Consider the following 23,031-nt stretch of genomic DNA (forward strand, 5'->3'; position numbering starts at 1 on the left):
ATTATCACAGCATATATGAATATTGGTATTGCTATGGTATTATATAATATATAGCATTGGCACGGTAATATTAGAGCGCGGTTAATTATATATTGATTTCATAGAATTCACATCTTATGAGAGTGAGAAAAAATCCAGCGATCTAATATATTGATTTCTGACTCCAGTGGCTCACAAGTTCATCTTAATAATATTCATCTATATAAACAAATTGCGGTTAGGACAAGAGCCAACAAAAACACAGTAAATGCAAAGATTGATCCAATTTACATGGTTGGAAAATCCCTGCTCTCCCGCCACAAAGAAAAACAAAAAACAGGCAGCGGGTAGCTTGTACCCTACACAAAACAGATGCAGCATTTAAAAAAAAAAAAACAAAAAACAGAGAGACTATGTTTCAAAAACAGAAAAAAAGGGGGGGTCCTCAATGGGGGAATATTCCAGGAAAAAACTAAAGGCAAAATTGAAGGCAAGTGACAAGCAAACAGTCAGCAACAGTTAGTCAGTTGCACCCCATATCAGAGCTGTACCAGAGGAAGTAGAGGAATAAAATAGCACTGTAGGCACACAGTGGTAAGGCAAGTCAGGGTAAACTGAGATAAACAGGCAAAAGGTAAAAAAGTGAAAACAAAGGATACTTGCATCCACCCAAATGAAATACAAGAGAAGAGTACGGCTGCATGAGGAAAGCCCTCCAAATCAACAAGAATCCAGCCAGGAGGCCACAGCAGCAGGAGTATTAAAAAATCTAGCTGTTTCGCCATCCAGGATGCACAGGCGACTAGAGTAGAGGAAACTGCAGATAAGACCCTTATCTCGGATGCGTTTCCTAACCTCCGGGAAAAGACCACGTTGCTGTTACCAGGAAAAAGCAAAATCTTGGCATTTTCATAGGTGAGGTTCTTTTGGGTTTTTGTGGCAGACAGGATCATATCTCGATCATGGTAGTTCAACAGATGATCAGGAAGGGCCACAGGGAGCACCAGGGAAAGGAGTTGTTGGAGGCACCCTGTGTGCTTGTTCAACTACAAAAACCGGGGGAACAACCTTCAGACCCAGCAGGAAAGTGAGGAAGCATTCAGACAGAGCAGCCGGCTTGGAGTCCTCTGCTCTGGAATCCCCAGAACCCACACACTGTTACAGAGCAGTCGGTTCTCTGTATCAACCGCCTTCCAGGCTTGCAGGCTTGAGCTTGCACTGAACTTATCAAGGTCATTACGAATTAAGCTAATTTCAGTGGAGAGAGACTGTATTATTTCTATAATGGTCTTCCTGCTTGAGGTGATGTCAGCCAGGATGCCAGCCCCTGAAGGGTACCCCCTACCCGCACCAGAGGCATTTGTGTGGCAGCCAGCATCCTCCTTACTGGTGCAGAAGAATCCAAGATTGGAAGAAGCCGCCAATGTGCGGGCCGGCTTGAGCTTACTGAGGGACATGAGGATGACAGCAGCCGACTCAGCAGAGGTGTGGAGGCTAATAGCAGTGCCAGCAGCAGCCCGATGAGAGCCTGGAACAGCACAGGAGTATGACAGGATCGGTGGTGAAGCACTCACAGCTTCACATCCTGGCCATGCCCCCAAGCTGGGCATATTTGGTTTACTTTGAACTGTAGTGTTTGGATTAAGATAGTGATGTGGAATCCTCAGATGCGAATACGGAAAGTAACAAACTAAAGCCCTATACACAGGGGCCGAATATTGGCCAAAATCAGCCGGTACAGTAGATACCGGTCGATATTCAGCCCATGTGTACAGGTCCTTGTTTGACAGAAGCTGATCTCGTGGCTGGCTTCTGTCGAATGAGCTTGCTGGAAGATCAGCAGCTAATCAGCATCCGATCAGCGCTCTCAGCAAATGGCTGCAAGTGCTGACCGATGTTCTCTGGCAGGGGAGCAGCCCCCCTGTCAGAACACAATAGCTTAGTGGGGAGATTGCTGTACTAACATTGCAAAGTTAGTACAGAGTCATCCTCCTGAGCTCCTCAATTTTTTTTTTGTTCAGCCCAGGCCTGGTGCCGTGCGTACCAGGATTTACTCTCTATCCAATGAAAAAAGAAAGTTTGAGATAGAAGCCAACTATAAACTTTATAGGAAATCTGCAGATCATGTGCTCTGAGTAATTTTAAGTGTAGTAGTAATGTAAAGGATCTGAAAACCAGTTTTGTTCTTTCATTGGCTGAAGTCTGGAAAAAATTCTAATGCATTCTAGAGGTCTACCATGCCCCCTTCTTTACAGCTTTGAAGTTTGAGATCTGTCCAGAGCAGCTCAGCGGAAATAGCTTGCTCACATCTAACTGGACAGTTGGTAATGTGATCAGGCTCAGAACATCAGGCTTGTGGTTGGCATATACTGTGCTTACCTGCTGAAGACGTTTAACTTCCTCCTGCCTTTTCTGTAGTGCTATTATGGCATCTTCATGATCTTTTTCCAGCTGTTGCCTTCTCTCTGCCACATCTCGCATGTGCTAGAAAATAGAGCAGGTGGTTGTGCTTTTTTTTTTTTAGAAATACTTGTATTAGATATTACAGTTATAAAAAAATACCACACCTTCCAGGCATACCTTCCCTTATTTGTGTATTGTTTTAAGTCGGTCTGGATCTGGACCATGGTCCACCATTTGATGCCTGAGTTACTGTCCCATCCGAACTGCAACAGTTGCCTCGCTTAGGAGCTGGTACTGTCTCAGCCTCCTCCACTGTCAGTCTCACAGCAAAGCAGAGAGCAGCACTGGATGGAGAGCAGGGGTGGGAGCTGCCCAAATTGACTTTGCAAGTTAACTGGCAGGTGATTGGTTGCTAGAACACACAGCAGTCCTAGCAATCAATCTGGTCGACAGGAATCCAGGATCACCTGTCAGGATCACAATGGGTGAAGATCAGCACTACAGAGGTTGCAGAATTGAGTGCACACATGTATTCCGCGCTTGGTGAGTGCAGAACCCCATTCCATGCTGGGGAGTGAGGTAGTGGAGATACGCTGGACAGGTGGAGTGGGCAAAGGCTCTGCATGTGTCTCCTAAATGCAACAAGTGAAGTAGTGGTGTATTTCAGTAGATCAGCTTCCAGAGAGTTTATTAGCATTCAGTCGTCCATTTAAGTAAATGTACCCCATGTGTAAGGCAATGGCCAGTCTTATGTGCCTAGCGTAGCCTAGAAGAACCCAACTCGGGGGTAGGTCTCCCATGGGACACAGACTTGACGCCTAATGAGAAAGGAAAGCATGGTGGAAGTGTTATCCACCTGCCCCACGCAGCACAAGTATATAGCAGTGTGTTCGGCAGTGGGATGGAACTCCCTGTCTCGCTCCTGGAACAAACTTGAATGAGTGGGGTGAGCGATGCTCAGCCATTGAGAGGGAGCTTTGCATCGTATAAATAGGATCAACGTGATGGTCAGGTGTCTGCAAACTTTGGCATATATTAATATACATTTAATCTCCTTTACCAATTGATATTCCTGGGGTTGAACCCAGAAATAATCCCGAGTGACATCTTACAAAAATGATTACTATTACTGCTTTTATTTAAAGCTGAACTCAAGGAAACTTGAAAATTCTCTCTTGCAGTGGGGCTGGTGCCTGCAATGCAAAGAACTGCTCATTTAGGTCTAGAGGGCATGCAAAAGTAGATTTACTTAATCCTCCGTGTTTTAGACTGGTCCCTGTAACATCTTCTCCCTCTTTCTCCAGCAGTGTAAAGTCCTGACTTAAGACCAGGGTCCATAGCCCTGCATTGTGTGTGAAAATGCAGGGCAGTCCACCGCTGGAGAGTAGGGAAATGTTAGAGTGGAGGATTGGGTGTGTAAAATGCTGTTACTCTCTCTAGACTAAGAGAACAGCTAACACTTGCAGTGCAGGCAAGGGAGAACTTTCAGATTTCCAAAAGCTGGGCTTTAAGAAATAAATCGCACAGAAACGAAATCTGCCAACTTCACATCTTCTAATTTTATTTTTAGCACAAGACAGCTACAGTGCTCAGCACAAATAAGTATACCTCTTTTGAAAAGTAAGATTTTAATCAATATCTCAATGAACACAAGAACAATTTCCAAAATTTTGACAAAACTGAGTTGTATAGAACATTGGTTTAGCTCATTACATGAAAGTAAGGTTAATAATATAACTTATATCAGTGTTTCTCAACCTTTTTCCAGTCGGGGCGCCCTTGAAAAGTATTTTCAGTCACGAGACACCCCTGTCCAAAGCTTGGTTCATGTTACTGTGTGTCGCGAAATGCACGCGAAAACGCGCTCATTCCTGACATGCAGACAAATGCTCTGCTCTTTAGGGGTAGCCCCATACATTGGCAAATGCGGGGTCTTTTTGGTGTGGTGCAATTTTAAAACTAAGGTCAGGGATGACTTTCCCTGGATATCTGTAAGGCAGCCCATTGAAATAAATGGGCTGCCCTACACACAGCCACACAGATGTGAACCAAGGGCCTGTTCACCTGTGAGGTTGGAGGGCAGTAAAACCACGCAATTGAGCTGCTTTTACCACCCCCAAGTGCTCCCCCTGTAGCTGCAGAAACAGCAGCTGGGGGTATACACATGCTGTTGCCGCAGCTGGAAGTACAACCACCACGCAACTGTGTGTGCATTGCACGCAGTTGTGGTGTGGTGATTGATGCTTTTTAAGGGGTTAAACTAGGTGGTGTGGAGGCAACATATTGCCTCTTTACCACCTGGCAAATGTCTCTGAAAAGTGATCTGAGCATAGATTGCTTTTCAGAAGAGCAGCAGTCCTTGCTACTATTATGAACAAGTCCTAAAAAGCAGTTTTGAAAGGACAGGAATAGGGGGTCGAGATTAAAAGTAAAATACATGTACGTACGTACGTACGTACGCACGCACGCACGCACGCACGCACACACACCCAATATGTAGCAGCTGGCACAATTAGGTAGTATACAGAACCAATACAATTAAAATAAACAATAAGTGCAGCACTTGATATCTAATTAAAGTGAAAAAACAATATGAATATAATAATGAATGTCCTAGGGGATGAGTTACAGTGCTGACATCACGCCGCTGCACGATTCCGGGTTGGCAGTGGCCGCAAATGTAAGCTGGCATATTTGTGTTCTATATTTTTTCTGTACACATATTGTTTTATCAATACTACACTATGGGAACTATTCTTTGCTCCTGGTGAGCCTTATTTTGTTACAGTCTGCATAAGAGAGGATGCTCTTCATACACTGATTGCTGTGAAAAGCTGCATACGTGCTGGTGGAGTTATACAGACGTTTGTGCTGCTGCAGTGGCAGCAGATACTTCTGGTGAGTTTGCAATTCACTGGGACACAGTGGGGGTAATATATGCAACTGCATTGAGTTGTCGAATATCAAGTATACCTTTTGAGGGTGGTGGATGGACATTCATTGAGCACTATGTATCTAAAGATACATTGTATTACATATATGAACATTCATTATTAGTCATATTTTTTTTTTACTTTAATTAGATATCAAGTGCTGCACTTATTAAGTGTTCTTGCATGGCAAGACCACTTACTGTCATCTCACATATATATTCTTATTATAGCCAAATTTACCACCCTAACTCCTCCCACAGTTTTTACACTACATAGACAGTAATATACTGAAACGTGTGGATTTTTCCGATTGGTGTGCTATTACTTTGTGGAACGTTTCGCCAAATGGTTCACGAAATATCGGCGTTTTTGTGGTGAAATTGGTCCCATAGGAATGAATGGCAGAATGTTCAAAACTAGAGTGGGAGCTGACAAAATCTAGAGTGTGAGCAGAAAAATCAGGACATGATTTCTAAACTGCCATCACTCCCTCATTTTCAAGCCCACCTACACAAATCTTATATCAAAACGTTCAGCTATCCCTGCTGCCACTAAAAATGTCCACGGATAAGCCATAGTCCTGATAGTTTTCACAATATGACCATTTGTTTGCAACTCACGCTGCCCATTGACATTCATTGAAACTCCACTCTAGCCACCTCACATTTGAAGGGCAATTTCTAAACTGCGACTGTGCCTTCACTTTTAATATTTCAGAGACATACTATGAATCACAATGTAGGTCTGGGTCTTGTGATTCTCACAATATAAAGCTCTTCGGTGTATGATTTATCATTTTTAAACTACAACCGTTTGAAGATGGCAATCGCCAGTGAAGTGAGCAAGTTGGAGCAGTTTGTTTTTAACTGCTCTTCTCTGCCCTTGCTGTAGAGTGAGTTGCCATAGGATCCCAGGTGTGTGAGCAGGCAGCAGAGTGACAAGCCACTCCACCCACTCCAGTTTAGACTACTGGCGGAGGCAAGAACACTTCACACAATTTCCCCCGAAATTGTAGCTTTTCTAGTTGTTTATAGTATTTTATATGACCTCCACGATTTGTAAGGACAGCCACAAGTCTTCTAGGCATGGAATGAACAAGTTGACGACATATTGCAACAACTATCTTATTCCATTCTTTAAGATCGACGTCTTTTAGAGCCTGGATGCTAGATGGAGAGTGAAGCTCACCTCATCTCCCCATAGGTGTTTGGCTAGGTTCAGATCAGGAGAAATACTTGGCCACTGAAACACTTTCACCCTGTTCTTCAGAAATGCAACAGTGGCTTTAGATGTGTATATTGGATCATTGTCATGTTGGAAAAGTGCATGATGAGCAAGGGTACAGAGTGATGGTAGCATCTTCTCTTTCAATACAGAGCAGTATATCTGTGGATTCATGATACCGTCAATGAAATGTAGCTCTCCAACACCAGCAGCACTCATACAGCACCACGGGAGGACACTGCCACCACCAGGTTTCACTGCAGGCACCATGTATTTTTCTTTGTACTTCTTACCTTTGCAACACCATACAGTTTTGAAGCCATCAGTTCCAAAAACATTTACTTTGGTCTCATCACTGCAGAGTACAGAGGCCCAGTAGTCTTTTTCAGCATGGGCCCTGGCAAATTCTAAGTGGGCTTTTTGTGCATGGGCTTTAGGAGAGGCTTCCTTCGTGGATGAGACCCATGCATGCCATTCTTCTGCAGTGTATGCTGTATTGTGTCTCGGGAAACAATCACCCCAATTTGACTTTCTATTTCTTTAGCTAACTGCAGTGAACTTGCATGGCGATTTTCTTCAATCTTTCTCATCAGAAAATGATCCTGTCGAGGTGTTAACTTCCATGGACAGCCTGGACATCTCTGTGAGATGGCTGCAGTTCCATCTTTGTAAAAAAGTTTTTATCATTTTTGCTACATTCTTGTTAATTAGGATTTTGTTGTCTGAAATTTAGATTTGCTCCTAACATTTTCATTGGAGTGTATTCATTTTTGCAACATGGTCTTGAATAAATTTGTTAAGATTTAGTCATTTGCACACACAAAGTATTTTTTTTGTTTGCAATAACTGACATGCATTTGTGGAAGTATTTTATAGTATAGTGTCCCATAGAAAATGTTGATTCTGAAAGGAAAGTAAAGGTTTTCTGACAAATCTATTGGGGTGCACTCATTTATGCAGAGCACTGTACCTTTTAGTGACAGAGTGATCTTAAAACAGCTGCTGTTAGCGACAACACTAGAATGCTAAATAGACCTAGGATGATAACATAACATAACAATGCACACAGGGTACCATTTTGCTTTAGTACTAACCCTCAGCACTTGCTCTAAGTTCTCCAGCTTGCTGTGCAGTCGATGATTCTCCTTAAGGGCAGAATCTCGTTTTTCAGTCACCACAGATAAATGTCTCTTCAAGTCAGCATTTTCAGCTTCAACCTGCAAAAGCAGATTTAGCATCACCCACACCAACACATTAACACAATCTGTTATACCAGCATGTATAAAGAATAATGCCTACCTTGGCTGCCCACTTTACTGTGCTGCAGAGTCGTGAATTTTCTTCCACAAGGCGTTCATTCTCGCTTTGCACCTCTTGAAGTCTGATTTCCTGTTTCCAATTAAAGACCGCAAAACAACTGATCAAATAGTGTAGTTTCACTACCAGAAATCATGTACAGTACATTTACTTTTGGCAAATATGTAGAAAACCAGGCTTCTCATGGTGGCTTTAACAATTTTTCTTAACTGAATTTTAAAAAGATTTCCCTTACTTCAATATGAAAAAGGGACAGAAAATGTGCAACAGGGACACAGATAGCAATCAAATGCTGAAAGTGGATGTTCCTCAAGAATTTGACAGTATTTTGTTCCATCCATTTTTCCTTCCATCCTGACAAGTGCTCCAGTTCCTGCTGCAGAGAAACACCCCCATAACAGGATATTACCACCTCCGAGCTTTACTGTAGGAATGGCGTTATTTGTATGGTGAGGTGTATTGGCTTTCCGCCAGACATATCATTTAGTGTTGAGGCCAAATAATACAATTTTAGTCTCATCTGACCACAACACATTTTTCCGTGTGGCCTCCATTTTGGCAAAGCTCAGTCATGACTGAATGTAGCCTTTGAGGAGTGGCTTTTTTCTTGCAACCCTCCCATGCAAACCATATTTATTGAGAATTTGTGATATTGTTGTTACATGCAAACAACGACCACTCTGTCATAAATTCCTGCAACTGCTTCAGAGTTGCTGTAGGCCTCTTGGTAACCTCTCTGACCAGTTTCCTCCTGGCTCTTTCATCCAGTTTGGAGCGATGTCCTAATCCAGGGAAGGTCTGTGTTGTACGAAATACCTTCCACATCTTAATAATGGACTTCACTGTGCTTCTAGGTATTGATAAAGTCTTTGAAATTTTTTAGTTTCCATCTTCTGACTTGTACCTGTCCACATATTTATCCTGGAGATTTTTTGAGAGTGTCTTGCCACCCATAGTTGATTGTTTGCTTCAGTTGCACTGAAATGCTCCAGGAAAGCTATTTTCATGCTGAGCTAATCAGAATTACCACAGCTGAAAGTCAAATGGCTTTGTGCCATTAAGAAAGTGATTAGCTACACCTGATTGAGTTTACAAGTAATTTTTAGGAGGGAGGGATGATCCTTTTTCCAGCTCAGTGATTCTGTTATTGAATCTTTTTTTTTTCTGACATGTTGGTGTTATAATTTTGGTTGTTGTAAACTTGGTTGTTGTAAGCTGCACTGAGAAAAAATACAGCTAGATTTAAAAAAAACCCAAAAAACTGTCCGTCTTCATTTCAGCAAAACGTGATTATTTTAAATTGGGGGGGGGGGGTTCATTTCTATACCCACTGTATCTCAAATTAGGAGAGTCCCATGTACTGGTGGCTGTTATGTTAGGTTGAGATCTGAAGCCCATGAGCCCTGAGATACCCCCCCAGCAGTGATCTTCCAATGCTGCGGGGGTTGAAATGAGCGGCTGCACCTATGACAGGCACTCATCAAGTGCTGACTATGCCCACCCTTTCCGCCCCTGCAATCCATTCACAGAACCTGTACTGTCAGATGCCACAATGAAAAGCGCTCTATGAATAGCACGCTTTCCATTGTGGGACCCTATAGTACAGCTTCTGTGATACCTTTGTCAAATATCTGCCATTTTCATAACATCTTCCGTTTATATGGATGAGCACCAGGCAAACCAAATGCCTTTAAAATTCATATTAGCAACTGCTTCAACTGCTAAAAGATTTGTATTTATGTCCATCCAGTCTTGAGAAAAATATAGATCTGCCAGACAGCAGGGCCAGGCTGGTGAGATGAATTTTCCCTGCTTCAATTAAGAAATAAAGCTAGGTCACCTCTCTGCCAACAGACTGTGAAGGTGCAGGGTAGTGAAGGTGCAGAAACAATTCACCACTTTGCTCATACCACTCTCTCCTGCTATCACTGTTTCTGGTCTACACATTTGCATGCAGTACACCTGATTGGCTCCTAGTGCTGTCCCTCCTTATTCCACGCTGACTGCTGCTGTACAGGGGTTTAAACAAGTTAGATAGTGGGTCAGATGCAGGTACTTACACTGATTACATTTAAAAGCAGGCTTCATTATTTTATTTTTTGCACAACATTCATTGCATTTTTATTTTTGTCTGGAGTCTAATTTTAAACACCTGGGCTTCATAATGTTTCCATTTGTTTGTCAGGATACCACCGCACTTTACAAAAACAGGCCTTCCAGTTTAGCATAGAATTATGCAGCAAGGTGATGATATAAAAGATTTCTGGTGCTTAAAGTGTTACTAAACCCAGGACCCCGCATTCACTCTACCTGGTCTCCTACAGTACACAGAACATGGAAATGCAATTATTTTAGTAGATGTAAACTGCTAAATACCTTTTCTCATCAGCAGTTAGAGCAGTCTTCTGACTTCTATCAGAGCACATGTTAAAGCTTGTAGGAGGAGTTTTCATTTTGCTCTAGGACAGTGGTTCTCAACCTTTCTAATGCCGCAACCCCTTAATACAGTTCCTCATGTTGTGGTGACCCCCAACCATAAAATTATTTTCGTTGCTACTTCATAACTGTAATTTTGCAGTGGGAGGAATAGTGCCACATCATTGGTGTCAGTGGAAGGAGTAGTGCCCCATCACTGATGTCAGTGGGATGAATAGTGTCCCATCGTTGGTATCAGTGGGATGAATAGTGTCCCATCGTTGGTATCAGTGGGATGAATAGTGTCCCATCGTTGGTATCAGTGGGATGAATAGTGTCCCATCGTTGGTATCAGTGGGATGAATAGTGTCCCATCGTTGGTATCAGTGGGATGAATAGTGCCCCATCGTTGGTATCAGTGGGAGGAATAGTGCCCCATCATCGGTGTCAGTGAGAGGAATAGTGCCCCATCATCGGTGTCAGTGAGAGGAATAGTGCCCCATCATCGGTGTCAGTGAGAGGAATAGTGCCCCATCACTGATGTCAGTGGGATGAATAGTGTCCCATCGTCGGTATCAGTGGGATGAATAGTGTCCCATCGTCGGTGTCAGTGGGAGGAATAGTGCCCCATCGTTGGTGTCAGTGGGGGGGGGGGGAAATAGTGCCCCATCGTTGGTGTCAGTGGGGGGGGGGGAATAGTGCCCCATCGTTGGTGTCAGTGGGGGGGGGGAAATAGTGCCCCATCGTTGGTGTCAGTGGGGGGGGGGGGAAATAGTGCCCCATCGTTGGTGTCAGTGGGGGGGGGGGAAATAGTGCCCCATCGTTGGTGTCAGTGGGGGGGGGGGGGAATAGTGCCCCATCGTTGGTGTCAGTGGGGGGGGGGGGGAATAGTGCCCCATCGTTGGTGTCAGTGGGGGGGGGGAAATAGTGCCCCATCGTTGGTGTCAGTGGGGGGGGGGAATAGTGCCCCATCGTTGGTGTCAGTGGGGGGGAATAGTGCCCCATCGTTGGTGTCAGTGGGGGGGAATAGTGCCCCATCGTTGGTGTCAGTGGGGGGGAATAGTGCCCCATCGTTGGTGTCAGTGGGGGGGGGGGGAATAGTGCCCCATCGTTGGTGTCAGTGGGGGGGGGGGGAATAGTGCCCCATCGTTGGTGTCAGTGGGGGGGGGGGGAATAGTGCCCCATCGTTGGTGTCAGTGGGGGGAGGAATAGTGCCCCATCGTTGGTGTCAGTGGGGGGAGGAATAGTGCCCCATCGTTGGTGTCAGTGGGGGGAGGAATAGTGCCCCATCGTTGGTATTAGTGACACAAATGATGGGGCACTATTCCTCCCACTGACACCAATGATACTTACCTTGCTGACCCCTGCTCCAGCCTGGGCTCGCTCGCTCCCTCCCTCTCCCATGGTACAGACACTTACCGGTCAGCTGTCTTCCTTCTCCGGCCGCTTTCCTCCTCTTCACTCGCTCGATCTTCGCGGTGCCGCTCGGCTCCTCCTCTCCAAGCTCCACCTCCTCGCCGGTGATTGGCCACCTGTGTGCCTCTCCTGAGCTACAGTTCCGGCGGCCAATCACCGGCGAGGATTGATCCCGGGGGTGTGTCCAGATGACAGGGGCGGCATGTCATCCCGCCCACACCTGGAGACTGATAGAGGAGCGGTGTCTCGGTTCCTAAGACCATCGGAAATATGTGTTTTCCGATGGTCTTAGGCGACCCCTGTGAAAGGGTCGTTCGACCCCCAAAGGGGTCGCGACCCCCAGGTTGAGAACCGATGCTCTAGGAGGATGCAGAACCCCTGACCTCTGCCTGGACAGTGCTGATTGGCCCTGTGCTGATGATATGCACTCTCCCAAGAGTGCAGGGGGACACCAGAAGAAGGGGAGGATCAGAGAAGTCAGAATCTCCCATGGTTCCTTGCAATACCCCCAGTCACTGTACTGCTGTTCTGTCTGAACCAAAAGTGAAAACACATCCCCAGGCACCCTTTAGACATGAATGATCCATTGAGAAATCTGGACACTGGATGATAGACTTTAGCTATGCAGTGTGCCCACAATCAAGTAATCAAGCACAGCTTAAGTTGGCACCCTTCAGTTGCTAGCAGGGAGGAACATGTCTCTGATACAGTGCAATAATGGAGATATGGGGAGATTGAGCTGTGGTATTTATGGAGACTAAATGCATATAGAATATTTAAGATACAGGGTAAAATATATTACAATGGGATGCTGAAGTCCATATGTAATTTTTGGTTTTTAACTTTAGTGACACTTTTACCTAGTGATACCCAAGAGATGACCACCCATACTGTATTGGAAGCTTCATCATGGCTACACACATATACACACACATTATATATACACACACATGCGTACACACGGAGTATACCATGAAAAGATCTAAAACTTGCAAAAAAACAAGCTGAAAACAAAACTGACCCTGAACCATTAGGTTTTAAACCATTTGTTTTTTTGTTAAGTTTCGATCTCTTCCTTCTGATGAGCTTCAATTGTGACTGGTGTTAAGCTGACCATACATGGATCAAAATTTGGTTAGGCTAGCAGGGACTGGACAAATTTCAAATCATGTACAGCCACAGTGGTTGAAGAGAAGTCAATCTACCAACTTCTGTTCAACTGCCCTGTCAGATTTTAGCCATTCGAACAGCGCTGCAGGCTTATCTCTGAATTTCCACAGCGGGGAAGTCTTCCCTCTGTTAGAATACAATGACACAGTGAGGAGGATTCCCCCAACCACCTTGAATGTATGGATGGGGAAACTGGGTCAGTTTTTTTTCATTCAACCTCCTGGTTGAACGAAAAGTACTGACTACTGTATGGGCAGCTTAACGCTCTGCTAATACAATTTGTCCATGTTAATATATGTTGTCCTACTTGGGACTCTTTCCTTTTACAGATTAAACTGTTTTGATTTATTTTTGGTGACATACATATAATTTGGACAATTCCTTTTTGTAACTCATTTTGTTTGAAAAATGTGTGTTTTGAAGTGCCAATTAATTACTTTTATAATTAGTTTTATTAGTGCTTACATTATTGCTAATTGGCAGCCAGTCTAATATGACTTGCCTTTTCAGCTGCATTTTTAATTTTTATTTTAAGGCTAGACTGATTTTCCATGTGATAGTTCCACGTTTTGTTCTTCCCCTGAATATTGAATATATTAGTACAAAACATGGCTCTGACCTAGAAAATGGAGTCTGCATATAAGAGTTAAAGTTTTAATGGCAAGAACTCTTCTTTCAAGACATCTGTCATACTAATTACATTTTTGCTTTCAAGTGCAGATTTGCTTTGGAATGACAGTGGTATGGATATCAAGATCTGAGCAGTGGGAAAAAGTTTTTTGCACAGAAAAGGAATTCTGTCACACAAACATTTATTATTAAAAAAATAGGATCACTGTCACATAGGTCTTTTAATGAACTGTGTGCATGCAGAACTTCAGGCTGTCCTCTAAAACGTAGCATGCAGTTACTGTTACATCCCTTCAGCGTAAATTAATATGGAAGCAATCCTCAGGCCTGGCAGATTGTGTGTGGCCAACCTAGCCATGCTAAACTAAGTGGCCCAGCAAAATCTACAACACCGAAACTGTAAATCAAATAGAAATGTTCAGTCCACATGTAGTTTTAGATAGATCGTTTTAGTAACTTAGTTACCAATGTTTTGGGAAAGTAAAAGAATATAATACTTTTTGCAAACAAATTGACATTTTTTTTATCTTTACTCCTTTTGCCAGGAGCATAAATAGTAACTTGTAAATCTTCTGGATGAGCATACATGCACAAACTAAACAAAAGGTGAACTTTTGTGTACAAACCAAATGAAAACCATTGTTAAGTTATACCATAAGTCCTCAAAATACATAGAAATGAAGAAAAAACTTTCACCCATGACATATCAAGAATATCTGAGGTGGAGTCAGTCCCAAACAAATTGACAATTAACATGATTTTGTCAGCATTTCTAATTTCATAAAATGTAAAACCTGCCTAAAAGCAGGTTAAAAAGGTATTTAAAAAAGGAAGACAATGTCAGGAAAATAGTGGAATGCTACACCAAAAAACTTTCAATACCAGCAGGGTTTTAATTTGCAGACAAATTTAGCCCAGGCAGTGTACAAAATTGCTGGTAACAGGAGCAAACATGCCATTTGACCTGACTGTGCAGCTGCACAAGGTACTTTTAGCTCATAGGGAATCTTTTATACTAGATGTGGAACAGGTGGGTGCTGGAATGCCACCCACTATCATGTAGACCTGGACATGACTCAATGCTATCTAGCAGTTAATCCAGCTGCAGTTACACAGGATTTCTGACTTCTCATAAAACAGTTTTCTTGGACCTTGTTAAAGGGACAGAAGTTCAGAAGAAGTTTTGAAACAACTAGGGGTTATACTGCCTACGGGAGAATAGGACACAGGAAAACAAAAAGCTGCTATTCAGACAGGTATAAACCCTTTCACTCTTGTTGTGCTTCATATATTTCCAAAAGCAATAATAGGAGTTACAGTGAAGGAAATAAGTATTTGATCCCCTGCTGATTTTGAATGTTTGCCCACTCACAAAGAAATGATCAGTCTAAAAAAAGAATGGTAGGTGTATTGTAACACAGAGACAGAATAGCAACAAAAAATTCAACAGAAATGCGTGTCTAACAAATTATGCTCTGATTTGCATGTTCATGAGGGAAATAAGTATTTGATCCCCTTTACAAAACATGACTTAGTACTTGGTGGCAAATCCCTTGTTGGCAATCACAGAGGTCAGACGTTTCCTGTAGTTGGCCCCCAGGTTTGCACACATCTCAGGAGGGATTTTGGCCCACTCCTCTTGGCAGATCCTCTCCAAGTCATTAAGGTTTGATGGCTGACGTTTGGCAACTTGAACTTGCAGCTCCCTCCACAGATTTTCAATCGGATTAAGGTTTGGGGACTGGCTTCTTCTTGAGCCACTCCTTTGTTGCCTTGGCCGTGTGTTTTGGGTCATTGTCATGCTGGAACACCCATCCACGACCCATTTTCAATGCCCTGGCTGAGGGAAGAAGGTTCTCACCCAAGATTTGATGGTACATTGCCCCGTCCATCGTCCCTTTGATGCGGTGCAGTTGTCCTGTCCCCTTAGCAGAAAAACACCCCCAAAGCATGTTTCCACCAAAATCTTTGACAGTTGGTATTGTGTTCTTGGGGTCAGGGGCAGCATTCCTCTTCCCCCAAACACGGCGAGTTGAGTTGATGCCAAAGAGCTCGATTTTAGTCTCATCTGACCACAATACTTTCAACCAGTCCTCCTCTGCATTATTCAGATGTTCAATGGCAAACTTCAGACGGGCCTGGACATGTGCTTTCTTGAGCAGAGGGACCTTGCGGGCACTGCAGGATTTCAATCCTTGTCGGCGTAGTGTGTTACCAATTGTTTTCTTGGTGACTGTGGTCCCAGCTGCCTGGAGATCATTCACAAGATCCTCACGTGTAGTTCTGGGATGATTCCTCACTGTTCTCATGATCATTGACACTCCACGAGGTGAGATCCTGCATGATGCACCAGACCTAGGGAGAATGACAGTTGTTTTGTGTTTCTTCCATTTGCGAATGATTGCACCAACTGTTGTCACCTTCTCACCAAGCTGCTTGGCGATAGTTTGGTAGCCCAGTCCAGCCTTGTGTAGGTCTACAATCTTGTCCCTGACATCCTTGGACAGCTCTTTGGTCTTTGTCATGGTGGAGAGTTTGGAATCTGATTGTTTGATTGCTCCTTTGGACAGGCGTCTTTTATACAGGTAACAAAATTAGATTAGCAGCACTCCCTTTAAGAGACTGCTTCTAATCTCAGCTTGTTACCTGTATGAAAGACACCCGGTAGCCAGAACTCCTGCTGAATGATAGGGGATCAAATACTTATTTCCCTCATGAACATACAAATCAGTGCATAATTTGTTAGACATGCATTTCCTTTGCATTTTTTGTTGCTATTCTGTCTCTCAGTGTTACAATACACCTACCATTCAATTTTTAGACTGACCATTTCTTTGTGAGTGGGCAAACATTCAAAATCAGCAGGGGATCAAACACTTATTTCCTTCACTGTATAAGAAAGAGGGGTGGGACATGTGTCTCTTATTGCGCTAAAAAAAATCCTGTTTTCTTTAAAGTTCATTGGGGGGGAGAGTTGCAGCTCAAACAGAAGCCTGCTAGATCTTGTGCCTGAAACCAACATCAGATGAGACCTGAACATCTCCCAGGTAAAACTTAAGTGAATGTGTGAACAGGAGGCAGACATTCAAACATGGGAAACAGATGTAGGATGCTGACAAGCCCAAGAGGCACTTACTGACCTAGAGGAGTTTGCCTTGATAGGAAAAGCTAGACCTTTGAAAACCCAAAAACAAAAATGAAATATATTCCAGTTTACCAATCCTTAGATGTGGTAGCTGCATTCTTTTTAGGCTTGTGTCCCTTTATCTTGGTAATCCAGCCAGGAACACACTTCCTGTCTTAGGGTGTCTGCATTCTGGATGTAGTAGTAAAGCAAACATGCTGGAAAGTCATTGAATGATAAAGAAAACAGTGTTTGGGGAGAGGGTACTGTTAGACTAGCAAACTTTGATAGACATTCCTAACAAATTGAACCTGAACTCCAGCTAACACTTTTTCAGCAGGTTTTACATAAATGAATAAAAGCTGACTACTTTAAGCTCCCCTGTCTGTATTAAATGGTTTGTCTCAAACCCTTTAATTACTGATTTTTCTGGACAGCTTGGTCTGTTATAGTTGAAAAAAAAGAAAGAAAAAAAACAAAAAACAAAAACCTTATTGAGCAGATCACAGGTGAAAAAAAGGAAACTTATGCAACTTATCCAAGTATTGTGAGCTGTAATTTAAAAAAATAAAGTTTGTTTTTGGGTTTAACACTGCTTTAAAGTGGTTGTAAATGTTCTTTTTTTTTATTAAAATAACAAACATGTCACACTTGCCGGCTTTGTTTAATGGTTTTGTACCCTGATCCTTCTCTCCTCGGGTCCCCCTGCTAGTGCTCCTGGCCCCCTCCCCCCTACCGACCCTGGGGGGCAGTTGTGCATGCTCACTCCAGAGCCAGCCCTATATGTCCAGAAGACATGCAAGAGCATGCCTTGGCCGTGCCACCCCCCCCCTCCTCACTGGCTGTGATTGACAGCAGTAGAAGCCAATGGCTCCTGTTGCGGTGTCTCAGCGAATGAGGAGAGAGAGACCCGGTAGAGCTGAGGCTCTCGTTCACCGTACTGCATTGTGACCGAGCTCAGGCAAGTATTAGGGGGGGCTGAGAGGGGAGCTGCACACTGAAGGTTTTTTTACCTTCATGAATATAATGCATGAAGGTAAAAAACCATCAGCCCTTAAAACCAATTTAAGTCTATAGACTTGAGCAGCTTCCTAAGCCACCTAGAAATAGTGCAGGGAAATGAAGAAGAGAGTTAGCCAATCTGAAAAAAGATGTGGCTGAGAGAGAGGTTTAAATAGATGTTACCACATCCAAGCAATGAAGGGCAATCTCCTTAGGATGAACTGCAGCAAGGCAGAGAGATGGAAATACAATGTCCTAGATACGGTGAACAGAGGAAACAACCTCATGAAGACAAACTTGACTATGTAGAACAAGAAAAGGTTCTCTATTACAGAAGGCTATTGACACAAACACACCTAAGAGTCGTCAACACAATGAGGGCAACCTTCTGGTTAAGTTTTGACAGAGGAATATATCTCTGAGAGGTGGTTTGGTTTCTGAAGTATTGACAGAACCAGGATCCCACAGAGTCACAGGTGGCTATATAAGTGGAACTACAGTATATGAGCATTACCCTTTACAAAGTTTTTCCTAAAGAATGAGAGACAAGTGGTCTTTGAAAGAGAACCACTAGAGCTGAGATCTGTCCTTTTATAGTTCTCAAGGACAAATGTTGATCCAACCTGGAATGGGGAAGGGTTAGAATGGCTCCCATGGAGTATTTTCTGGGGTGAAACTTTCTCGCCTTGCTCCATGTAAAATGCGACCGTACATCATTCAACTGGTGGATTTCCTAGCTTTGAGGAAAGTAGTAACAACAGAATTGGATAGTCCCCTAGCCTTTAAGACCTGGATTTTAACAGCCATGTTGTCAAAGCCAGTGAAGAAGCAGGGTGGTAAACGTGTCCTTGGGACAAAAAAAGATGAGCCCAGGGAAAGTCTGCCAGGAGTCTGATAAGGTTGGAGTACCACATTTGCCTGGGCCAGTTCAGTGTCATGAGACACCTGAATGCTCTTCATCTTGATTTTGAGTAGCAAATGAGGAAAGAGCTTTAGAGGTGGAAAGGGGTAGTTCAGCCCAAATTTACCTCACTGAGTCGCTAGAGCATCCACTGCAATGGCTGTTTCCTCCCTAACAGCTGACATATGCCACTACTGTGACATTGACTAACTGAATTTGGATCAGACAACATTGCATTCAAGGTCCAGTGTTGGAGACTATCAAATCGCTTGTAGCTCTGGTATATTGATTGGGAGACAAGTTTTCATCCGGTGACCAAGTCTGATGCACCAAAAGGGTGTTCAGGGCTCCTCCCCCGCATGTCAGGCTGGCATTTAGTCATGCGTATCTTCCAAACCAATGGAAGGAGGGACTTTCTCAACTCTAGGGCTGGATTTGTGAGCTACCTGGCCAGAGAACCTGATCCTGGGTGTAAGGCAAATTAGCGAATCCAGAGACTGTAAGTCTTGTCCTATGCAGTCAGGATGTTTTGTTGCAGAGGTCTTAGGTGGAATTGGGATTGCCTTGAAGGAGGCCACTATCAAGCCCAAAACACTCATGCAAAAGCAGAGAGTTGGATAGCTCCTAGACTGCAGAGTTCAAACATAGGTGTGGAAAGTCAGGTGTCTGGCCTGAGGAAGACAAACTAGCAGCTGACTTTTTAATATTCAGGATCCAACCAAACCTTTGTATTGTCTGGACAGCCTTTTGAACATTGACCAACAGGGTCTGAGCCGACTGTTTTTCTCAGCAGGGAGTCATCCAGATATCCCACAATGTGGATGTCCTGTGAACGCAGTAGAGCACAGGGTCTGGCTCCTTTGTGAATACTATGTGTTGGACAGACCAAAGTGAAGGCCAACAAACGGATAGCGTGCTCACAGCAAAACACAGGTAGCGTTGATGAACAGGAAAGATAGGAACAAGCAAGTAAACATCCACAGAAGTCAGATAGTCTCCAAATGGAGGTAAGCAATGAATGAATGAATAGCTGTACTCAGGAGAAGACACTGGGGGAGATTTACTTAAACTTGAGCGCAAAATCTGGTGCAGCTCTGCATAGATACCAATCAGCGTCCAGGCTTTACTGTCAAAGCTTAGCTAAACAAGCTGAAGATGGAAGTGGATTGGCTACCATGCACAGCTGTACGAGATTCTGAGAAGTTTTACAATTTACAGTTTTGGTAAATCTCCATATGGAGTACCTTCAGATTCAGAATGAGGCGTATGCTCCCTTTGGCCTTGGGAATCATGCAGAGGTTTGTGTAGAAACCCTTCTTTTTCTGAAACAATGGCAAATACTCCTTTAGAGAGGAGTTGTGCCAAATCCTCATAAAAGTTTGTTTGTCTTTGCAGATATGTTAGACAACCCTTGCAGAGCAAGTAGGACAATGTGGAGATTGAAACTCTAGCTTGTAGCCCCTGGACACCACAACCTTCATTCATGCATCTGAGATGCTGTAGTTCCATGGGTTAACAACAGCCAACAGATGACCCCTATGCTCATAAGTGGGAGCATCCCATTATTGAGAGGGGGACTTGTTTGCAGGTTTGGAGTTTTTAGGAGCCCAGGGTAATGACAGAACCACGACTTGGGCCTTGGAGGTCTGGGAGAAAAAGGAACTCTTCCTAGTTTCACAAATAGGTTTCTTTTGCTGGGTAATGGAGTATTCTTTCCTCTCCCCTGACATCCTTGAATAAGTTGTACAGGGGGACACCAAGACATTCTCCAAACGGCATACACATTAGGGGTTTTTTGCAAGTTTTTTCAGCAAACCAACACATCATATACATGGACAGGCAACTCATTCTGGATATGAGATGTATGATATCCACAAGCCCAACAACACAGCAGTGTAGAGCAACAGGCATAATTGTTTTAAAACTAAAGGATCAGTTTGTGTATCCTTGGTCTATATCACCAAGGTTTGGCAAATGAACATGACAGCAATGACAGGCTGCAAGACAGGGCCTGTCAAGAGAGAACAAGGACTTGAATGGGTTTCTAGTCTCTTATCCACCAGGTCCTTACACACTGGGATGTCCTCAACATGAATTTATTTTTATTTTATCGGTTTCACCAAAACATACGGGATATACTGTAATAATAAACAAAAGATTTAAATGATGACATTGGAAGGGTACATAAGAAAATTAGGAGATGTCAAGTACCATTTTGCCAAGTTTTTCCTAACAATTTTTCGTCTCCTGTACCCTTCATCGCGCTTCCAAACATTTTAGGGTCCTGACAGGACTATGGATTGTCAAAATCAATCTCACAAAATGAACAGCCCCTAAGAAATTGATTCCATCATCTAATATGCAGACCCTCCATACCCAATTCCCCTTTTGGCAGGGTCACAGCCATCTGAGATATTTGGGCACCAATATTGACAAAGCCAACTTTTGAGCCTCTCCTCTGCAAACTTAAAGCAGAACTACAATGTATCTGAAACCAAATGTGCTATAGAATTAATCTTTAACCACTTGCCTACCGGGTACTTCTACCCCCTTCCTGCCCAGGCCAATTTTCAGTTTTCAGCGCTGTCGCACTTTGAATGACAATTGCGCGGTCATACAACACTGTACCCATATGAGATTTTTATCATTTCTACCATTTTTTTTTTCACACAAATAGAGCTTTCTTTTGGTGGTATTTAATCACCACTGGGCATTTTATTTTTGAGCTATAAAAAAAGAAAAAAAAAAAAAAGTTTTTCTTTGTTTCTATTATAAAATTTAGCAAACAGGTAATTTTTCTCCTTCACTGATGTGCGTTGATGAGGCTGTGCTGATAGGCATCACTGATGAGGTGGCACTGATGATGCTGCACTGATGACACTGCTGGGCAGCACTGCAAGGCACAGGTGGGTGGCACCGATGGGCACAGGTGGGTGGCACCGAAGGGCACAGGTGGGTGGCACAGGTAGGCAGCACTGCTGGGCACGGATTATCAGTGCCCTTATGATCAGTGCCTATCACTTCTCTGACAATTGCCGGTTATCGGCAGTACTTTCCTCACGCTGTGACAGCGTAAGGAAAGTGCAGCCGATAAATGGCAACTGTATTTACCCGGTGATCTGCTGTGTCAGCTTAATATCGAAATGACTACCAAGCAGAGAGAAAATCCTAACTCTTACTCACAACTCTTCAATTGCCAATCGGCTCCAGGGAATGGGGTACAAGATACTCACAAAATGGTACAAGGTTCCTGCACTGTTGCATAAAATCTACCATCAAATCCCAAATACTTGTTGGAGATGTAGAGCTGTGACAGGCACTATGCTGCATATTTTATGGCAATGCCCAAAGATTCAACCATTCTAGAATGAGGTTCTCACCACAACAACTTACATCTGTTTACTTAGGCCACGTATGATCCACCCACCAAACGTTGTGAAAGCTTTTATTTCACTACTATGGAAGAAGACCCATTCAGCCTCTAATTCTCTGTTTTGCTAAGGTGGATGACATCATGACTATGGAAGACCTCAGTTTCACATTGAACAAACTCAGAGAAGAAATTGAGGTTATGGAGACAATGGCGCTACTTCACCACTGCAGAAGCATACTTAAGCACCATGTCACAAAATGTCGACGCTTAACCTTAACTATGTCTGCCTCTAGCCTACTTAATTTCTAGTACTTTAACTAGTACTAGTAACTAGTTTTTCTAGTACTTTCCCCCTATATCCCCCTTCCCTTCTTCTGCCAGGGAAAAGTAGCTACCTTCTCTTCTGCATTGAAGATCATCTCAATTTAAGACATCTCAGTAGTCTTATTTCTTTTCACTACTTATTCTGGTCTTTTATATCTTTTCAGTAATCCCTATTTGGCTTACAGTTCAGCCTCCAGTGTAAATGCCAACCCGCATGCCCCTCAGCATGTACATGTCTGATCCCCAACCAGCCTAATCTATTTTCCCAAGGTATACGAGGATTGGAATGCTAATATGGTTATCTATACTTATTCCCCCTTTTTATCTTTATTAAAACCTTCAAAGTATTTGGAAAACCATGTAATAATGGATAATTACTGAACTGTCACTTTGTCTATGGTTTCAGTTGGAACTTCCAGAACAGTATTAGTATGTGTATTTGATTACGATGGCATAGATAATGATTTTATAACATGGCGATATAAAGAATGTTTTAAAAAAGTTTTTCCTAACAGAGTTGTGCTCCAACTTTCCTATCTCAAGTTTCTTCAGAGCATCATTTCAATTCTGAGACTGTTCTGCCATCTTTAGATCTATCAGGCAAACCCTTGGAAGTTCTGCCTTTAAAAAGATTGGACTTAGTCCAACCTTTTTCAACTTCTTTGAAGAAGTAGTAATCTGTTAGAAAGATGGATCTTTAATGATCCCAGGGGTCTAAAGAATGGTATGGTGACCCCTTAGAGTCATCTCCGCTGGATTATCAGGACTATCCATCTGGCATACCGTTTAGCGTTCCTTCCCCCTCCAGAAGAAGTTACTA

The 23,031-nt window shown here is 43.2% G+C and overlaps 1 protein-coding gene across 11 annotated transcripts in view; it reads right to left on the minus strand.

The window, feature by feature from the left end:
- The window catches only part of TSPOAP1 (TSPO associated protein 1), a 188,740-nt gene that overhangs the window by 67,850 nt on the left and 97,859 nt on the right, over window positions 1-23,031 (minus strand). For all 11 annotated transcript variants that reach the window (XM_089657078.1, XM_089657071.1, XM_089657041.1 and 8 more), the window contains 3 exons: window positions 7,839-7,928; window positions 7,634-7,756; window positions 2,359-2,463 (listed from right to left, as the gene is read on the minus strand). In XM_089657078.1, the coding sequence (XP_089513204.1) occupies window positions 2,359-2,463; window positions 7,634-7,756; window positions 7,839-7,928 (318 nt within the window). The remainder of the gene's footprint in view (window positions 1-2,358; window positions 2,464-7,633; window positions 7,757-7,838; window positions 7,929-23,031) is intronic.

The sequence above is a fragment of the Staurois parvus genome, unplaced genomic scaffold, assembly GCF_062004578.1.
Source record: "Staurois parvus isolate SC_StPar_1 unplaced genomic scaffold, SC_StPar_1.0 ptg000029l, whole genome shotgun sequence".
Lineage (NCBI taxonomy): Eukaryota > Metazoa > Chordata > Amphibia > Anura > Ranidae > Staurois > Staurois parvus.